Source organism: Takifugu rubripes, chromosome 9 (assembly GCF_901000725.2).
Source record: "Takifugu rubripes chromosome 9, fTakRub1.2, whole genome shotgun sequence".
NCBI lineage: Eukaryota > Metazoa > Chordata > Actinopteri > Tetraodontiformes > Tetraodontidae > Takifugu > Takifugu rubripes.
In genome coordinates, this window is record NC_042293.1 from 3,368,950 (window position 1) to 3,388,050 (window position 19,101).

Sequence of the window (19,101 nt, forward strand, 5' to 3'; positions counted from 1 at the left end):
ATTTAAATTTGCATCCACAGAACAATTCAGCAAAGGACTGTGCAATTACTCCTCCCCCTCCTCCTCCCCTGCTCATTCCACCTTTCTATTAGTGAGCAGAGTCACTCAGACTTTATTGTGTCCATCTAATCTTACAAAACAGTGTTTATTATGCCGGGTTGTATGTGGTCAACCACCAGTTTACGATGTGCACTTAACTGCCTGGCTACTGTAATTAAAACCATGATCACTTCACATGCTCTTTTTTTTTTTTAATTTTCTTGGGATTATGTTCTTATTTCTCAGTTCTTAACTTACAGTATAATAAATGTCCAACTTAATCCTGAGACAATAACAGTCCCTCCTCCTATGCCGCAGTAAATAGGGAGCGATGAGAGAGTGAGATGAACAGGAACGGACAAGGCAAAGGGTGTTCAGGTCTGCATTACCTCTGAGTTATGGCCCCCATTTGCATCTCAATCAGCCTCTTTGGAGAACCCACCACCTTGGTAACACCCCCATCACATCGCAGCCTCCCTGGGTAATCAGGGAGATTTAGTGGCGCTGGCAGCCTACCGTGGGCACCCCCTGGCTGCAGCTCGCGGCTCATTCCCAGCGCCTGGTCTCACTAAGGGCCCTCTGGGCCACATCCAAGCACCAGAGAATGGCAGCACTTAACAAGACCGGGAAAGGCTAAAATAGACAAGCTGCATGAACAGGCCATAAAACAGAGGGAAAACAAAGCACCCGGGTGATTGTAATAGATTTCGAAGCGTCGCGGTGTCTGCATAGTGCTCCGTACCACTGCCTCATTACAGCAGGAGGGGTAAAAGCAAACAAACTTGAACTTGTGACCTCAGGCGAGATCATTTTATCTCAGAGTTGATGATGGCACTGACACTTTCCCACTGCAGAAAGGAGCTACCTCTAAGATATAATGGGTTTAAAACGTGCACGCAGACGCACAGCTGCAGAGACGCACTGTTTGTGATCTGCAGATACCAAATGCGCATGAGAGTCGCTTCTGTAGTTAGCACTGCCGACCTGAACCCTGCTAAGGCATTAATACCTACACTCGGACCTATAGATGAGACTCGAGCCTCACCTCACCTGCTTGTTAATGCTTAGACCACAGCACAAGTACATGTTGTGTGTGTCAAAATTTTCATGTGTTTCCCAGATGTCTGGGATATAGATTGTGTACAGTAGATGGCAAGAGGCTAGGTAGGCTAATAGAGAAACACTCGACACACCAGAGGCCTAATCAACAGCAAAAGACGTGCACCCAAAGCTCTGGCCTTTCTTCCTCCCTCTAATCTCACCGAAAGTCTACAATAGTACCCTGAAGCCTGCTGCACCCTTTGTAAGCAAAGACTGTAGACAAACAGCATTAAAACAGCAGACAAAAAACTAACTGTCAACAGAAATGGCAAAGTTAACCAAAGAAAGAGGAAAAAAACAGAGGAGATGGAGGGCTTCAAAAGGAGCCAAGTGTTAGCGATCAGAATCAAATATCAAAAGGGGGGGAAAAAACTCAGGAGTGGGCAACATTAATCAAAGTGTTCACCTAGTGGGCAACCATATGGCACATCAGCACGCCAACTGCGCAAACTTGCTGATCTTCAGTAACAGGGTGCAATTAATTCCACTGGCTGCATTCATCTCCCCCTCACACACTGGAGGAAAGATGGTTTGTTATGACTTTTTACTCATCTTCCTCAAGTCTGTCTTACATTCTTCCTCTTTTTTTTTTAAGATGGTGGAGTCCAACTCAGGTGATGAATGAGGTGGACATGAGGGCCTCAGGTAGCTGCTGTGGTAGTGGGAGGGGGTGACAGAGGGGAAGCCGAGGAAAAAGTGGAGAAATTAGGAAGCCGAGAGGAGAAGACAGGAGTGGGGATGGGATTAATTTAGAATAAGACTATGCCAAGATATTTGCATGGGCCTTAAAGAGGAAGTTCAAACCAAAGTTATATTTTTCCTCTGACCTTAGAGTTACAATAATAGTATATGTAGTTTCCTTCTGGGTTTTGTTTTAAAGAGTAAATGTTTGCTAGAATTTGTTTTGCCGATTCCATTTTTAATTTGGTTTTGAGGTTAAAGATGAGACAGGACAAAACTGTAAGCATAAAAGCCCCAGGATGATTTGTGCTACATCATCTACACCGAGGAGTGTCTCAAAGTTGACGCAAAGTTGGCGCAAAGGAGAAATACAGTCTGGTGGACATGATAAAATACACACAAAAATGGATGACAGGTGATCTGACCAAAAAGAATCCCAATCCCAAAAAAATCCCAAATATCTATCATTTTAAATAAATACCATTATACTCATCATGTTAGTTTTAGAAAAGCTGTAATAAGAGTAAGTGAGAGTTCTTGAGCGGCCATTGCAACAAGAGGAACTGACCACGTACGCGCCCACAGTTTTTTAAACCTCTTTTGGTTTTTCATAAAATTAGCATCTCCCCTGGCCCTTTAATACAAGCTCATCTCCATTAGCTGTAACCTGGTAAAACTGACTCCTGCAAATGAGTTGTGCCCCCCCCTCCCAAGCCCTCTGGTCTCTCACGTCCATACTCACATCCAAATATCTCCGTAACTCAGCTCTTCCCATAGGCCTAGTCACCATACCACTCATACCAATATCATAAATGACTGTGGGGGAAGCCTTCATTAGGGCAGCAATGCCCCTCCACCCCCCTAATCATAGCATTTTCTTTGTGCACATTGGGAGGGTGGTTTAAGGCCCAAATGGGGCTTGGTTAATGAGGAAGTACACATGTCTCCATTTCCTGTCTAGCCAGGTCGGCAGTTCTCGTATTTGGCCCCATTATAATCACAAGGCTTATTTTAATGAGCTAGATTCATCTTGGTCAGGCATCAAATGCCATGTAGATACAAAATAATAAAAAGTCACAAAGACTTAATTACACAATTAGAATACTTGCCATGCAGCCGTAAGTTTATTATCAAAAACATTTGGATATAATAACGTTTGGATGTAATAACGCCGTTTCCAAAGAGCAGAGGGATGATTCAGTGCAGTCCATCCGTTTAAAGCCACGTGATGACAGCTGAATCATTGCCCCGTCAAAGTAAATTTCGTTACACAGCTGCCGCAAACTCTTGTCCTCTCAGTCCTCTCATTTTTCCCCCCCAATTCCCTTTTCCACACCTTGGATCTCACTGGGTCCTCTCCTTTCTTCCCCTCCATCATCCCCTCTTTACTCCCAGGCCTCGTTGACATTTACCTGGAGCGCTCGCGTTTTCCCAGGGTTCTCCATGTTGTTCTGCGCGTGTCTGAGCGCGAGGCTTTATGGTCCACATCCATCAGCATCACATGCCAGGATTTATGGGTGATGGAGTCCAAACCTGACTGCTCTGAATCAGTCTTGCTGAAGCTGACCTCTGGGCCGTTGTGGGCTATAATGGATGAGCATCATTCCCACCCACTCCCACTTCCATACACTCACGTCTCCTTCGGCCTCTCCTTCCCTCAGCCATACGCTACATTCCTCAGTCCATCGCTCATCCCTCTGCCGTCACCTCAGTCCTCTCACGTACTCCCGTTTGCCGGCCTTGGTCATTCATTTAGGCATAATGGAAATTCTATTGTCAAAAATTAATAAGGCTGACACACTGAAGGAAACATTCAAGCGAATATGTAGCAACATACACAGACACCAGCTCATCACTCACATCTGGCTTTTATTTCAGCTAATTCATCACGATGTTATATGAACAGACAGCCGTGCCCTTCAGAGGTGAGAGGAGAAGCTTCAATTAACACTGTTCGCTGCCACGGACTGCAGGAGTGGCCGAGGCCCGTCAAATTACCTGTCCAGTAGTTGCTCTTGGTACAGATGATGATGGTAAATGATGGTGGAGAAAAGCTCAAAGCACAATCAACTGAGGATAATTGATGATTAAGATTTACAGACATTTTCTACTGGTGCCTGCCCTTTCTCCAAATGTATGCAAAAACTCCCAACAGGACTTAATGCAAAATGTCAACGTCCTCAGTGGATGACGATGCAAGATCAACGTTTGTCTCACTCCTATGACCAAAATAATCAGGCCACGACCTACAAAGAGGTGGGTTGGTCAGAATCCTCTGGCTAAGTACGCTAACTGTGCTACAGTAGCCTAGCATGGGAAACGCCTGCTATCACATACGGCAGGTCTTTAAGAATTAGCAGAAGTACCGGCCGACAGGCAATCTAATAAGTGTGTCTTGCCCTGGGGGGTAAAAGGGGCTGTCTGCTCCCTCCACCCACTTAATTTTAGCGTGACGGCCGTGTGCCATTAGGGTTATATTTGCTAAAATATGACTGTGTATTCGTTGTTCGGGACAGGCAGTTACGGTGCTTAAAAGTTAACTGTCCATTCAGAAAAATTAACCCAGGCCATTACGACAGCGCTGGTGGAACCAAAAAGCTCACTAACATTCCAGACGTCAGATCATTCAGCCCTCAGTGCAATTAATCACTGATTCACTGTGGTCAGCAGACATTAGAATTCTGCTGTGACTCATGGGGCTCAGTGTAAAAGTGTGCACTGGTTTATGGAGGGTGATATTAAAGTTATTTCATATATTTACCCAACCTGTTCACCTTCTAACCTGCCACTACACTGAGCAGATTATCTAAAAGTTGTACCAAACACACACATTCATTTCATGTGAAATTATTGCCCTGCGGCCCCCAAAGCAGGTCTGTACCCTAATAAAGGCTTTACACCATGAAAGAAACACAGCAAGGCAGCTCCGACACCTCTGAGGCTCCCTAAACACAACCATGAATCTAAGCACAGGGGCTGTGCGTGGTCACAGGTCAGGTGAGCCTGCAGCTTTCCGTGGTCCAGGGGAGCGGAGCTGCTTGAACCTGTAATATGCTCCTCTCTCCCCTGATGGCACTTGTTTGGGGTTTTAGTGCAGGGGAAATTACACCTGCTCTCCAGCCTGAGACCAGCACTGAGGCACAGAAACGACTGAGAACTGGGGAATACACACAAATGTGGTCGCTTAATGACAACAAACTGGACAAATCAACATATGGGACTTGGCATTCCCAGTGGTCAACATAGCATTTTATATACCGGTACACATCAAGAAAACCACAGCTTTTTTTCCCCTTTACCCAACATTCAGGAATGAAAAAATAATCAAAATGAGAATGCAAATGGCACATGATGAATATGCAATATGCAGCTCGTATTGTTCTGCAGGCCCAGCGCGTGGGGTTAATCACAGACTAGATGAGGAGGCTGCTTCATCATCCAGGTTGAACTAAAGTGAACAAAACATTCAGCCTGCTCTGCAAGTCAAATGCCGGCTGAGAGATAATCATTGATATGAGGCAGCAGGACAGAGTGAAACTAATAAAAAGGCAGTGTATCAAAGTATGGCTGTTAAGCATTAGTCACGTGAGGGCAACTACGCCACAACTGTGGCGTTCTCTAAATGAATCCCCCTCGTCCCCCGCTTGATTTATGGACCTGTAAAAACACATGTTGTTTTTAATCTACTGCTACCCGAATCAGCCCCTCTAATAAAATGTGGATCTCTCTCTCACCCCGTGTGTTTGTGTGTATGTGAACGTGCGCGTATGCACGTGTGAGAAAGTAATAATGATGTATGGGCTGAGGTCTGATTTTTTGAGCATGAATTTTCTTTGATAAATATGCATTTAGTTACACAGACTGATTAAGCTGTAAACCAGTGTTAACTCTGTGTCAAAGCGCATTCAAATGCACACACACACACAAACACACACACACACACACACACACACGTGTGTAAACACACCCTGAAAATAATGATAGCACCGCCCAGGGCAAGACTGTTTCAATGCCTGGAGCAGTTCAACACTTTTAATTCCATGGGGGCTGACTGCAGAGGAAAAACACAACACAAGGCAGATACAGTCACGTTTAACAAAAATGCTACACATGAGCTACGGAAATAAAATTCAGTTAAAACAAATGCATGATGGAGTCACTTGTTGAGAGCTAAAAAAAAATAAAAGCAATATATTTTATTGTATAAGTGTTCAATAGCATAATATACGACATAACATTAAGATAAAAAACAGGTTCCCAGAACAATGAACACTGTTCTTTCAGACATGATCTCACCATCAAGCACTTTCTGACTGTTTTTGTCATGGGTCTGACATTGAAATATGTGACTTACAGTGTCGGGACGCCAGACATTAAAGCTGTTGACTTGTTGTGACACACTCGGCTTTTCGTTAGCAGAATTTCCCTCTGCCCTTCACGCAACAAACACAAACTGACACCAGGCCACATTAGTGCACACTATCCTTTTGCTCACATGTGAGACGCAGACGTGAACATGTAGGACACCGCATGTATGTGCGCACATGCGCACTTGCTAATTAAGTGCATGTCTGTGTACTAGTAGTGCGTAATGAAGGATGAGGCAAGAGACAGTGTCACACAGATTGAAACACATAGAGAGACATCAAATAGGGAACTACAGCTAATTAGCCTTTTGCATCTCATTTGAACTTTACCGCGGGATCACAGAGCTTTGCGGATTTCAAGCTGTGCTAAGGAGCTAAGAGAGCTCAGGGTAACGTTGGATAAATGCTACAGCCAATTGCCAGATGATTCCGTGTATTTACGTATCCTCGGCCGCATGTTTGGTGGACAGTGATGCAGCTCAAGAGTGTTTGGCTGCAGCACCACATCTCATAACTGGCTCATTGCCTGATTTAAAGCATTACGGTGCACGCTGCACTTGTCTTCCTGCGGTCAGCACTTCTCAGACTTCAATAAAAACATCCTCTGCTGGCTGAGCCAAGAGAGACAGAGAGAAGGAGCCAGAGAGATGCGAGAACCTCTCACCCCTCTCATCATAAGAAGTTCTCGTCCCAGGGCTATGGGCCCTCCTTCAGAGAAGGCACTGAAAGAGTGAAGGATGAGAGTCTGTCAGGTTCAAACAACAAAGAGGGGCTATCTTACACATCCTTCCTCAACCTGTCCCCTTCAGTGGCACTGGCATCATTTAAATCACTTAAATCCTCCCCAACATGACCTATGGCAAGTGACCCATCATTCTAACACTCGCACCTTTGCATGAGACGACTGCGGAACTGCTTATTTAGCAGAAAATACCACTCGGCTAACTATGTGATTTATTCAAAATTATTCCTCTTCGCCGCTCCTTCACACAGAGCATTTGCCCATAGTTCACCGTGGCCCGGGCAATTAGGAGCAAGGCCACACCTCTTCAAGAGACGGAGCACCTGGCTGTAACAGACAGACAAAAGGAGGAGCAGCGAGCGCAGCCTTTCGCGGCAGGCTGGAATAACTAAGCAGAGCAGTGAGGGAGAGTGAGGGAGTGAGGAATGCAAGGCAGGCATTTCAGGATTCATTTAGGTGCCTTCATCTCCCTGGTCACTTTATTAGCAGTCTGGGAAGAGTGATGCACGTCCCAGAGCTATGCAAAATGCATAATCAAGCATTTAAATACACACCACGCGAATGGACAATGTGCACACACATATGTGCATGCGTGTGTGTGCGACGTTCTCTACTGTAATGCAAAGACACGCAATCATATGCTCTCAAACACAAAATGCTTACTACTGTAAAACCTCAGGGTATTACTTTTATGTACACTTACATGTTTATACAGTAGTTTATCCTGCACAAAGCCTCCTTTAGTATTCCCTCCAGCTACATTGTGACTGTCACCTATTCAATGTAAAGGAATCCTCGGTGGTGTACTACAGTAAATCCTGTTGTAGTTGCTGAGCTCCGTGCAGCTGCCTTAAAGAGTCGGACATATATGCCTAAAAAAGGGGGTCTCCTCGTCAAATTTAAATGCAATTTCACATTCACTCCAGCCCCGCTCGTCGCTCCCTCAAGTCTGCAGAGACTTCGCTGGGATTGTTTCGACGTTTTGGTTCCTAGTTTACAGGCAGAGTCAATGATAAGTAAATAAAGAGAGATAGGAAGGCCTCCCGGGAGTGGTGAAGGAGCGCGGCTAATACGCAAGAAAACAAGCCAATTTGGGCAACACTTGAACCAGGAAAACGGAGGAAGTCGCTGCTTCCTCTGTGAGTCTGTGGAGGCATTTGAGGAATGATTGGGAGTGTTGGGAGGTGTTGTAGTCTGCGTACAGAGAACAACAACTCCTGTGAATTTACCTGAGCTTTAACAGTCAGCTGATTCTAAGAGGGTTGGAAAAAAAGCTGAGGTTTCTAATCATGATGAGATGGACAAAGAAGGTCCAGCTTGACGGAAGGGGCGAAAATATATCGTTTCTGAGAGGGAACAAAAAAGGTGAAAAAAGAGTGAGAAAGAACGGCTAAAAGAGCAGCATCCCAGGGGCCCTGGAGGGGACTGCAACACACCAGGTCAGCATTTCACATTTGTCACTTCCTGTTGGCCTCAGCGTGAGGAGCGTGGCACGGTGGCCGGCGGGGCGGTGGGGCTGTCAGACTGACGCAGGGGGTTGCATGTCCCACAAAGCAGGCACACGTGCATCCACACACAGACACCATTTTTGTTCTTTGCGAACAAGTGTGATTTGGCTTAAATTCAGAGTGTGTGTACAAAAAAGTAGTTTCTCATTCAGAACTATTTGTCTTTTCTTCCATTGTTAGAAGTGTTATCTTCTCCTTTAACGTTTTATCTTTTATGTTTTTAGAGGGTAGCTTCTCTCCTGTCCACTTGTATTAGTGACCGTTGTTTATCGGCCCTCCGTCCATCCGTCCCGTCTCCCTGGCCTGTGTTAATGTTGCTGTTTGACATTGCAAGCAGCAGCCTTTTTTTTTCCTCCCAGCATCCTCGGTGGACACCGAGCTTTAGCCTAATTGGTTCCAGAGCAGACCCTGACAGAACACTCCTCAGTGGTACACCACCATATTAATACGCCTCTGACACACACACACGCATACACACGAAACACCAACAAAAACAAGCACAGCAATCAGCGGCTTGCTTGCTAATTAACACCCTTACAAAGCATCTCATTAGCATGTGTTATAGAAAGGGGCAGTGGGGGGGAAAGCTTTTTAGATTGAAAAAAGGAAGGAATTACAAAAAAGTGTGTGTGTGTGCGCGTGTGTGAGTGTGTGTGCGTGTGTGTGTGTGTGTTTAAGAGTGAGTGTATTCTACTCAGGGGCCAAGGGCCTTGGTTGGTCCATGGAGTAGAGGGTTTTGTCTCAGGAGAGTTTATTAAAACTCTCTAAGGGAGTAACTAGAGTCAGAGATAAGCAGAATTTTACAAGCAATCAGGAAAAATAAATCTCTGGCACGCAGGCAACACTTTGGTTGTTAACCAGCAACTTAACCTGCCTTCACTGTGAGTGGAATAGGAAATGAATGAGGAAAGAAAAAGCTCCTCTCTCCTCCTCTCCTGCTTATACCCCTCCCCACTCCCTCTGCACCATTAGCTGGTAGCAGTACATGGTAGCTTAGGACTGTAAGGTAGTATTTTATTCACCTAGATTTAATTGCACTGTGGCTTGATTGTGTCTCTAAATGACTAAACTGTCTGCTAAATGACTAAACTGAAATAAGATGGAAATGAAAGAGCGTGCAGGAGGAATGGATAAGTTAGGGCAAACTTAGAAGTTAGGGTGCCTTATATAATGTAACTTAAAACTCAATCCCTTCTGATTTTGCGGTACCTCTAATGCAATTTCTGTCCAACAAAAAGGCGCGTCTGCACCTGTAAATAAAGCCATTGCCCACTTTATTATGAAAAACTATTATAAGGTAAACGTTCAACTCCCATTAAGAACCAATCTAGGAGGATACAGTCAGAAAAAACAACACACGATACTCAGATGAGGCCTGCGGCAGGGATGCAGCTAAGGTCCCATCGTGAAAATGGAAAGAAACATAAACACAGCCAGGAATTAAATTCATGCCATAGAGTCAGCAAAAACACAAAGGGTAATACAATCTCAAAAGTGCCAATAAAGCTTCAGAATATCGAGCGCGAATGTAATTATTCCTTTAAGTGGAAGTACAGGATGCATTTTATAACTGTCAGGAATCAACGGCCTTTAGGTCCTGGCTGAGCACCACCGAACGGGAAGGATGAGCCCTCCGACCCTGCACTTCCTAACAACCAGCGGCTCATCTGACCTGACCATTATCCATCTATGACCCCACCGTTATAGCCACTGTCAGTACATGGCGCTACACTGTACAGCACCGTCCCGCGCTGCAGATGAGCCATCACTCACATCCGCTGCCCCGACTCAGCCAGAGACACTCAGAAAGAGAGAGACAGAGAGACAGACAGGATTCAGAGAAGTTCAGAGGTCCTCTGCAATCGGGAACAGCAGCTCCGCTCCTGGCAGTCAGAGCGGAGGCACCTGGAAGTAGATATGACCCTTTTTACAGCGGAACCCCAAAATATACCTTCTTATCACAACGACCTCCGTGCAGGAGCATGGGAAGGCGAGCATAGTCCATCCATCACCTTAAAGATTAATCCTCCTCTCCATTCTTCTCCTGAATCTATTAATAATGTCAGCAGAGGGTAGAAATTGCGGCAAAGATTTATTCTGATATTGTGACTTTTATTCATTAACCTATAACAGGGGGATTCCTTAAGAAGGAAATATGGAGGAAGCTTAGGGAAGGCTAATCTGATGGCCCTGCCCCACAGAAAAACTTTTTTAAAGCGACCACAAATAAGCGAAATTTGCCATTTGCAGGGCCGGGGTCGCCAATCGTCTCATCTGAAAGCTACTCTGCCCCATTTGTCCGTTCGTAAGCATTTCACACGCCGGATAATTTGGCAGCAGGTGTGAAGCCTGGAAATCAATTTGACTACAAAATCTGGTGCTCAGATCAGAGCTTTTCCACACTCGTTTAGACAAAGCAGCAACATTAATAGATCTGTACGCTGGATTTCACACTGTGGAGCAGCGCTGACAGCCCCAGGGGCATACTTCAATTAGAGACTTGGGTGAGTTTAAACACTGCAGATCTACTCTCGCTCAAAGGCATTTGCCTCCCTTTCTGGCTCTCCCTCGCTCTGTCTCCCTCCCCTCTCTCTCCCCGTATCAGCTCTCACTCTCCTTCTTCAAGTCCTGTAATCAACCCAGTGCTAATGGCTTATTCTTTCTGCTCCAGCGCCCACATTTCACTTGTTTATTTTCCCGCGCTCGTAAATCTGGGGACGTGTCACAAGCGCAGTGATATTAGAGCAATAATCTCAGGTAATTATCAGATAACCCCTCACACACACACACACACACACACACACACACACACACACACAACTACTACTACTCTTGTTTCTACCCAAGTAGTGACAAAAAATGCCACCTATTGGAAAGAATGAAGTGAGTTTGCATGTAGCTAAATAGTCAAGGTTAGTGTCGCTGCTGAAGTTCAAAAATGTAAATACGTGCAACAAAATATTGTGACACCCCATCTTTTGTTTGTCTCATCTCATGATCAGAACAAAACAGCAGAAAAATGAAATCCTATTTAGCAAGATCATTTTATATATACTGTATATAGGTTCAGCTTACCCACTCCTGCTGTATGGTGCTGACCGCTTTGTTGGCCCGGGACAGGTTTCGACAAGCCACGATCACATGCGCGCCATGCAGAGCCAAAGACCTGGCGGTTTCAAAGCCTAGGACGTGACCGGGGAGACAGACAGACAAAGAGAAAAAAGAATGAAGGCGATCAGTGCTTCAAAGATCTCTTTTCCTTAAGATAACTTTGATTCTCAAGGGTTCGCTCTAATGGGGAGGTGGGGGTGCAAGTTAAAAATCACTATCAATTTTCCATATAATTTCTTTGGTTGAGTAGCCCAGCAGTGTAGGAGAGGCTGTTAATCATTTCCCTCTGAAGTGATGAAACTGATTGAATTATTGTGGTTCGAGACTTCTCCCTTTTTCTCTTCGATTAAGTTGAAAGCTTCAGTTCTGACCCTTGACGTCGGGCTGCTGCTCACACTTGAGATGCAGCTGGATGTTAACACCAGCAATGGTGGAGGTAAACACAAAAACATGGACACAAATTAAACTCCTGTGTGACGTTCTAGCACATCAGGAGACCAAAGATAAGCACGTTCTGTCCACAGACCCACACCGACCGACTAATCAGTCCTCCACTATTTGGTGGCTCTGTCAAACTGGTAAAAAATTATCTACAATGGAAGAACGGAAGATCATTTTAATATTTTTTTATCTAAATGTGTCATTCAAGGATAAATTCCGTTCTTCTCCCTTCATTCTGACATTTATTAGCTTTCAGACTGTCGGAAAAGTTCAACGGCAGTGAGCAAATTTACCCATTACAGCCCCATTTCCACAGTAAATACACAAACACACACACACACACACACAGCCCCAAATGACAAACTGACGAGCTCAATAAACCGATGGCGGCAAAGAGGTTCTGAGAGGCAGACTTTATCAGAAGGTGAATTCATTTGAACTGTAATTAGATTATATGTCTTAATCTGATTTTCATTAAAAGAAAAACTGGGGGGCCTAATTGTGGGGAGAGTGTTAGGACTAATATCTATTAAAACTCAAAATTGGAGTCGGATCGAGGGCCCGCTCTTGACAAGTGAAGCATGGAATTAAATTATATGACACCTTATTAGGTGTAACGGAGGGGTCTGCAGCTCCAAGAGATCATTTCCCTCCCAGGAAATGGAAATGAAAATAAAAACAATATGACAGAAAAAAGAAGGGAGAAAAAAAAAAGGAAAAAATGAGCCGAGAGACTCCTGCAGTAAATATGCTGTTGAATCTGCAGGTGGAGCAGCAGGGCTGTAAGAAATGATGCTCAGAGTCACACACACTGACTTTAATTTAATCTTCCAGCTGATGGTTGAAGATGTGCCTCATAGTAAGGCTTAAAACTCTCATTAAATAGTTTTCGATAATACGTAAATCAATGGCCGAAACCTAAATGTAGTGAGAGTCCAAACACACTCTCCTTTATAAATATATATTTTGCGGCCTAATAAATTGGACAAGAGGACTGGCGGCTGGTAAACAACAACACCTCACGCTCACTTGTTGTGTGTACAAACCATGAAAGCGAAATTAATCGACGCCGGTGTTTTCCATAATGGAGAACAAATTAGAATATGGCAGCAACAGCGGCAGCAGCGCGGGCGCCGTGTATTTCCAATGACAAATAACAAGGGCTTGACATTAATTGTGAAATAACAAGAGCGCCGCTGCTGTAACAGAGACTGGGCGGCCTCTCGCCCGTGTCGCCAGCAGAGAGGGCCGCTCTCAGACAGGTCCCCGGTCAGGTGTGCGACAGTGGGAACAGGTTTCAGAGGCGTGAACATGACGAGAGGTCAGGCAGGAGTTTGCTTTGCTCCGCTGGATTGACAAACACCACGAGCTGTTGTACCATACACGCAGAGCCCCATTATTGTGAGGGTCTGCAACAGTTTTTAGTTCTTTATTCTAATCGAGCAACAGCAGGAAGACGATCGGTGTCGGTTGGAGATGATCCGAGGGTGCGTTTTGGAACAGAAATACACTCAGCTCAGCTAGCGCTATAAATGTATTTTACTGTAATATAGAAAATGAATAAAAAAATGTGTAAAATGTCCATTAAGCAGTGAATGCTCTTCATGGTACATTAGGATCCTGGCCCCGCTGATATTCCCCCAATAATGAGTGTGATTTAGTGATTTCACGCTTTGTTTGTCCTCCTTGGCCCGCCACCCCTCTCTGGATCCCCCTCATACACAGGTGTATTGGCTCGGTGTAATGAGATCATTACCAGCCTCGTCAGTAAACGCGGTTATTTGGCAAACGGAGGTTCTCGTCTTGATCTGCGTCCAAAGAGGCGTTGCACTAAAATGAGCTCCGTGACACAACTGAGCAAAAAGGGAGTCAATTCAGATCACTGCGAGACCTGTGGGCAAACGTGCCCAAGTCCCACCATTCCCTCTCCTAATCAGTCCGAATCAGCAGATTCTGGTTAGTTTTATGGTCTTTTCAAAACAAAAACATCAGGAATCGTTGAAGAAATGCACATGAAACATGACAGTACCTTCTGTTGTGGGACTGAAGCTAATTAATAGAATTGATCTAATTTTTTCACGGTGCTTATTGGCCCTGAATCATGGATCAAAACGTATTGTTTAAATTGTCATTTGTTTTCTGTTCAAATTGCCAAACTTAACTGTACTATTAAATGTCAGTTACTCCTGATCAGGGTCTGCGGAGCAGGAAGACACCCTAAACTGCCCATCACAGAACACACACGCGTGGGCTCATTTCCACTCTCCAACCTCATGTACATGTCTTTGGATAGGATAGGGTCAGTTACTTTAAAAACCAATGTGAACAGAAACCTTCAGGATTTGATCAGGACATTGATGTTTCCCAGAAAATGGAAGCAAAGAAAAAGAAGCAAGTGAAGCCTTCAGCTGCAAACACAACCTGAAACCGGCTGTCTCAGAGTGGCCGGACCTGCTCCCGCAGCTGCTGTCGGCATTTTTTGACCCAACAAGTGAGGAATAACCCAGCTCTCCTGACTCTCGCCCTCTGACTTTTAAGACCCGCTCTCATTCCTGTCTATTAGACTGAGGGGAGGGAGGTGTCACCCCCAAAGTGGGATGTATGGTTGGTAATTACAGCCCAAGGTTGAGCTGTTCCAGGTGAGAGGTCTGGAGCGGTTCTATTACCCCTCCCTGTACCCATCCACCCCGTCTCTGACCCACTGTGTCCACCTCCAACTCCCAGCGCAATCTCTCTCCACGGCCTCGTGTTGCACGAGTCCTCCCCCTGCAGCCGCACGGCCGCGGAGGGTGGGGGGTGGGGTTCAGGTAAAGGACACAAACACAGACACCTGCTCGTGAACACATGCCTCCTCCGCCTCGATCATCAAACCACCCCCCCCCCCTTTAAGTAACTTTCATCTCCTCATCATCTGCAGACTGTAAACTCAAAAGGTCAATAAACTACCTGACTACACACAGTAACCTCTACCCTTTCCTTTTATTTTACCTACAATCGTTAAGAATATTTATGTATTCCATCCTCTCACACTTACTGCCTCGATTCTAATTTATATCTGAGCCGTAACCTTTCCTGAACCCTCCTGGTCTCCAGCCTCTTTGCATGTTTTGAGTCTCATTTTATCCAAGGTTAATAAAGTCAAATAATTTGACTAACCAACCTCAACTGGTTCTTATTAAGCAGCCAATGAAAACATTAATCAGAGAGGACACAAAACGCTGCCATCAACTGGTCGGCTCCTGAGAGGAGAGTCCAGATTTCAGATTTGTGAATTTAGCTCTCGAGATGCTCCGACACACTCGCAACGCACAAATAGAGGCGCGGGCACCACACGCCACCCTTACCAGGAACATCTTTTTATCCATCTAATTCCTCCCACTATGAATAATGCATTTCTCTCCTTACCGAGGCTTGGGTTTAACGCATCACTGCGTGGGTCTTTAAGGGGGTCCTTATTCATAAACAGCAGTGCAGTAAATACCAAAGCTTTGCAGCCAATTTAATGGCAGTTATGCTTAACAAATCTGCCTCAATCTAATGATCAGCCACAAAGCCGGGCCACGGGTTTAATCTGCACACGGAGGTTCCCCCCAGCTCCGTGACTGACTGAATATGTTTAGAGATCTCTCCATCCAGAGAGAGCGGAGCACCGGCCTGACACTTAATCCGCCCGACACAACACCGGGATCAACACAAATGTAGAACAATGTTGGGTTTTCATGAATAAGAATAGCATTCAAAGTCTGCAAACACTGCAGAGGCAATAAATGGAGACGCTCGAGCATTATCAAACGCTTCTGCTTTAAATCTTTGGTATCCCCAGTCTGGACTGGCTGAGTCTCCCAACACTGACCCTGCATGCAGGTAAAAAAAAAAAAAAAAGTCATTCCGTGTGGAATTCAATGCATGCATGAGCAGGCTTTTTGAACTGCAGCTATTACTGAACTACATCAGGCTGTGTAAAAGAAAATACGGATATTCAGCTGCTGCACGGCATCGGATCAGCACCGAGGAAAAGCAGGGAGACGATCAAATAAAGAGGAGCTGACCTCGGTCTGGAACACGACCTTTGCTGTTAACAGCTGTGCTTGGATATACATTTCAGGGGCTGAATCATAAAATGTTAACATTTACATTGTTATAAGCTGGCAGGTCTTTAAAATTAAAAAAGACACATAAAGAAGTCTGTTGCTAGCAGCCTGGCCTGAACTGTGCACGTGTTAATATTCAAATAAAAAAAAACACCCCTCACTGTGGGTGCTCTCCTGCACCTACATTTATCTTTTGATTTAGTTTTTTCCAGGTGAGTGAGTGGGGAGGTCACCGTGTTATTTCTGACCAAGACTCATGATACATTCTGTTGACAAGATGGTTCCCGGTGAGAGATTGATGCTGGTCCCTGGGTGAAAAACACATTTATGTCATCACACGTGGGTCCCTGAAGAGTTGTTAACAGGCGAAAGATACTGCGTGTTCTAGAGCAAAAATTGTAGCGTTGCTGCATCAGAAAATAGAAGTCCATAAATAGTTTAGAGGACAACTGCTGACGTTTTCTCTATTCAGGATACAGATTTTCAAAAGGTGCCTGCGATATCGCGACAGTGGCCCTTTAAGGACAAACAGCTCCACGGACCCCTGGTCAGTAAATAACCTGAGAGTTTTGGTTGATAGAAGGGGAATTAGAGCCCGAGCAGGAGTGTGTAATGGGGATGGATAGGAGGCTCAGGCCTGGGTCAAAGCCGCTTAGGAATCAATGCCAGGGTACAGGTGTACAAGCACAGGTCTCTAGGAGTTAGAAAACCTTTAAAAAGAAGGGCACAGAGAGGTAGAGCAATGGCGAAAACCAACCCTGATCATTCATTTCCATTATCACAATTAAAAACACCATTCGGTTCAGTACTGGTTTTTAATTTACCCGTGAACGACGAGGGGAACCGTGCGCGCGGTCACGTCGCCAAGGCAGAGAGCATTACTGCTGAGCCTTCCAGCACTGCTGCGGTGGAACTCCTCGGCTGGTCACAGAGCTCGACACGGTGACATTTCACGCACAAATAAACTCATATAGGTGCTTTTCATCTTCGGGAGCTTTAAGGACCAAATTAAAGAGCTGAAATGCAAATTTGCTAATTAAACAATGCTCCACCATTACTAATAAAAATGTCACAACTCCTGTAGAGGAAATAAGCATTGCAGAAAATGGAAATAGCCTTGACACATGGATTAAAACACTATTGATGCCATTAAAATGCTAAGTGGGTCCGACCAATTGGCATAACCACATTTCACCAGTAGAATGTCAAAGAACTGAGCGAGTAGTAGCAATTACTATCAGAATACAGTTAATTATGGCTCCTTGCATATTTAATATGTGAGAAAGTAAAACAAAGGTTATGTTAATGTGTTGATTAAGCATTCACACGCTCCGGAAATGTCAGCGTTCAAGTCATTTGACACATTCTTTTGAGAAAAGCAGCTTTTTTCAGCTTAACAGATTTTCAGTTACTAAATACAATCTTGAATGTGGATTATCTTTTTTCATTATATAGTTTTAGAAAAGGCACAAACAGGCACGGATGTTGCAGCGGCAGCGACATCGTGGACGTCCTCTGCCCTCTACTGGTCAAACCGATTGTTTAACATTGTTATATTTTCCTCTAACAACCTACTTTTCACCTAAAAAAAGGCAACTTTCTTGCTCAATTCATGCTCTCTTCTTTTTTCTTTGTATCCTTAAGTTTCAGATGGAGTTATTCAATACAAACAAAGGACTTGATTCACATTTAAATTTACTATAGAAGAAATTTCCCTGTGCCACTTCCACAGTTTGATTGATATTAAATATTTCTGTACTTAAGTGTACTTCATTTCTGGGAACAAGACTTATTTCCTTGGGATTTCTACATCTTCTTGTGTCAATTAATTCTAAAAATGCCAATATTTGCTGGTGGCACTTTCATCAAAGTGAGTATTTGAGCTGTAAATGAGCAGTCTTTGGCAAAATCATCTCATTCTGACTTTTAATAGACTGAAGGATTCATAGACTGAATAGGTAGATGCACATTAGCATTGCTTCTTAATAAAACCCAAAAGTCACTGGACACTAGAAGCACACATTGCAGCATCTCAGAAATACACTGAGGACACGTTATTTAAATATTGGGCCGATCAACATTCTTTATTTAATTTCCATCAAATTGCTGTTATCTATCCCTAACAAAGCAGCGAGTCTGAACAAAGGGCCAGCACTTGTGCTAATCTAAAATAAAGGAAGGAGGGAATATAGTGGTTTCCAGCCTGTTTCAGAGTGAGTTTGTACAAATGGACACCATTCATTACAGTTAACAATGACATCCAATTCAGGCCTGCTAATGAACTTCAATACAATCATGTTTGGTATTAAGGAATGATTTGTTGAGTCGAAGTGTTTCGTTTTGGAAGCTAATGTTGATGAATGCACGCCTGTGGAGAGACGAACGCTTGGAACATGGACTTCATCTGATACCGTGACGCCCCCTAGTGACAGCAGTGCCTAAACACATTTGACTGAAGCCAGACGGGTGGCATGTTCAGTGTGCAGGAATCTGAGGTTGTTATTACACTCACCAATGCCTGAATTGCCTCCAGTAATGAGCACAACCTTGTCTGAGAGGTCACGTCCCTGAAGGATGTCCAGTGCGGCCGTATTCCCATCATAGCGTTTTGGTTTTATGACAACATCTTCGACTGTAAAGGCCTGCCTTGGGTCAAAATATGTGCTCCGCTTGTTGATGTGGCTAAAAATGACAGAGCAAATATGATATATGCAGGTAATAACTATCACAGGTTCACAGTTTTCATCATTGCATTGGAAAATATCAAACTTACTCAACATAAATGATCTGGCCTTCCTCGTCAATCTCCTGTTCCCAGCCATATGGTAAATCTAAAGAAAATAATGGATTAAAAAATAACCCAAACAAACACCATTTTCTTGCAGTTTTTTACGACACAATCATTGCAGAGTTTGCGATACAGTATCAAAGCAAATGAAGGCAGAAAGGAGTTTGAGCAAATAAAATAAATCTACTGGAGAGACAGCAAAAGCTTTGCAATTTAAATCTGCACTTTTATC

General features: G+C 44.3%; 1 protein-coding gene across 3 annotated transcripts in view; it reads right to left on the bottom strand.

The window, feature by feature from the left end:
- wwox (WW domain containing oxidoreductase) overlaps positions 1-19,101 on the bottom strand; it is a 95,156-nt gene that overhangs the window by 75,075 nt on the left and 980 nt on the right. For all 3 annotated transcript variants that reach the window (XM_003967128.3, XM_011606922.2, XM_011606921.2), the window contains exons 3-5: positions 18,855-18,912; positions 18,594-18,763; positions 11,514-11,620 (exon numbers count right to left, since the gene is read on the bottom strand). In XM_003967128.3, coding sequence (XP_003967177.1) covers positions 11,514-11,620; positions 18,594-18,763; positions 18,855-18,912 — 335 coding nt within the window. The remainder of the gene's footprint in view (positions 1-11,513; positions 11,621-18,593; positions 18,764-18,854; positions 18,913-19,101) is intronic.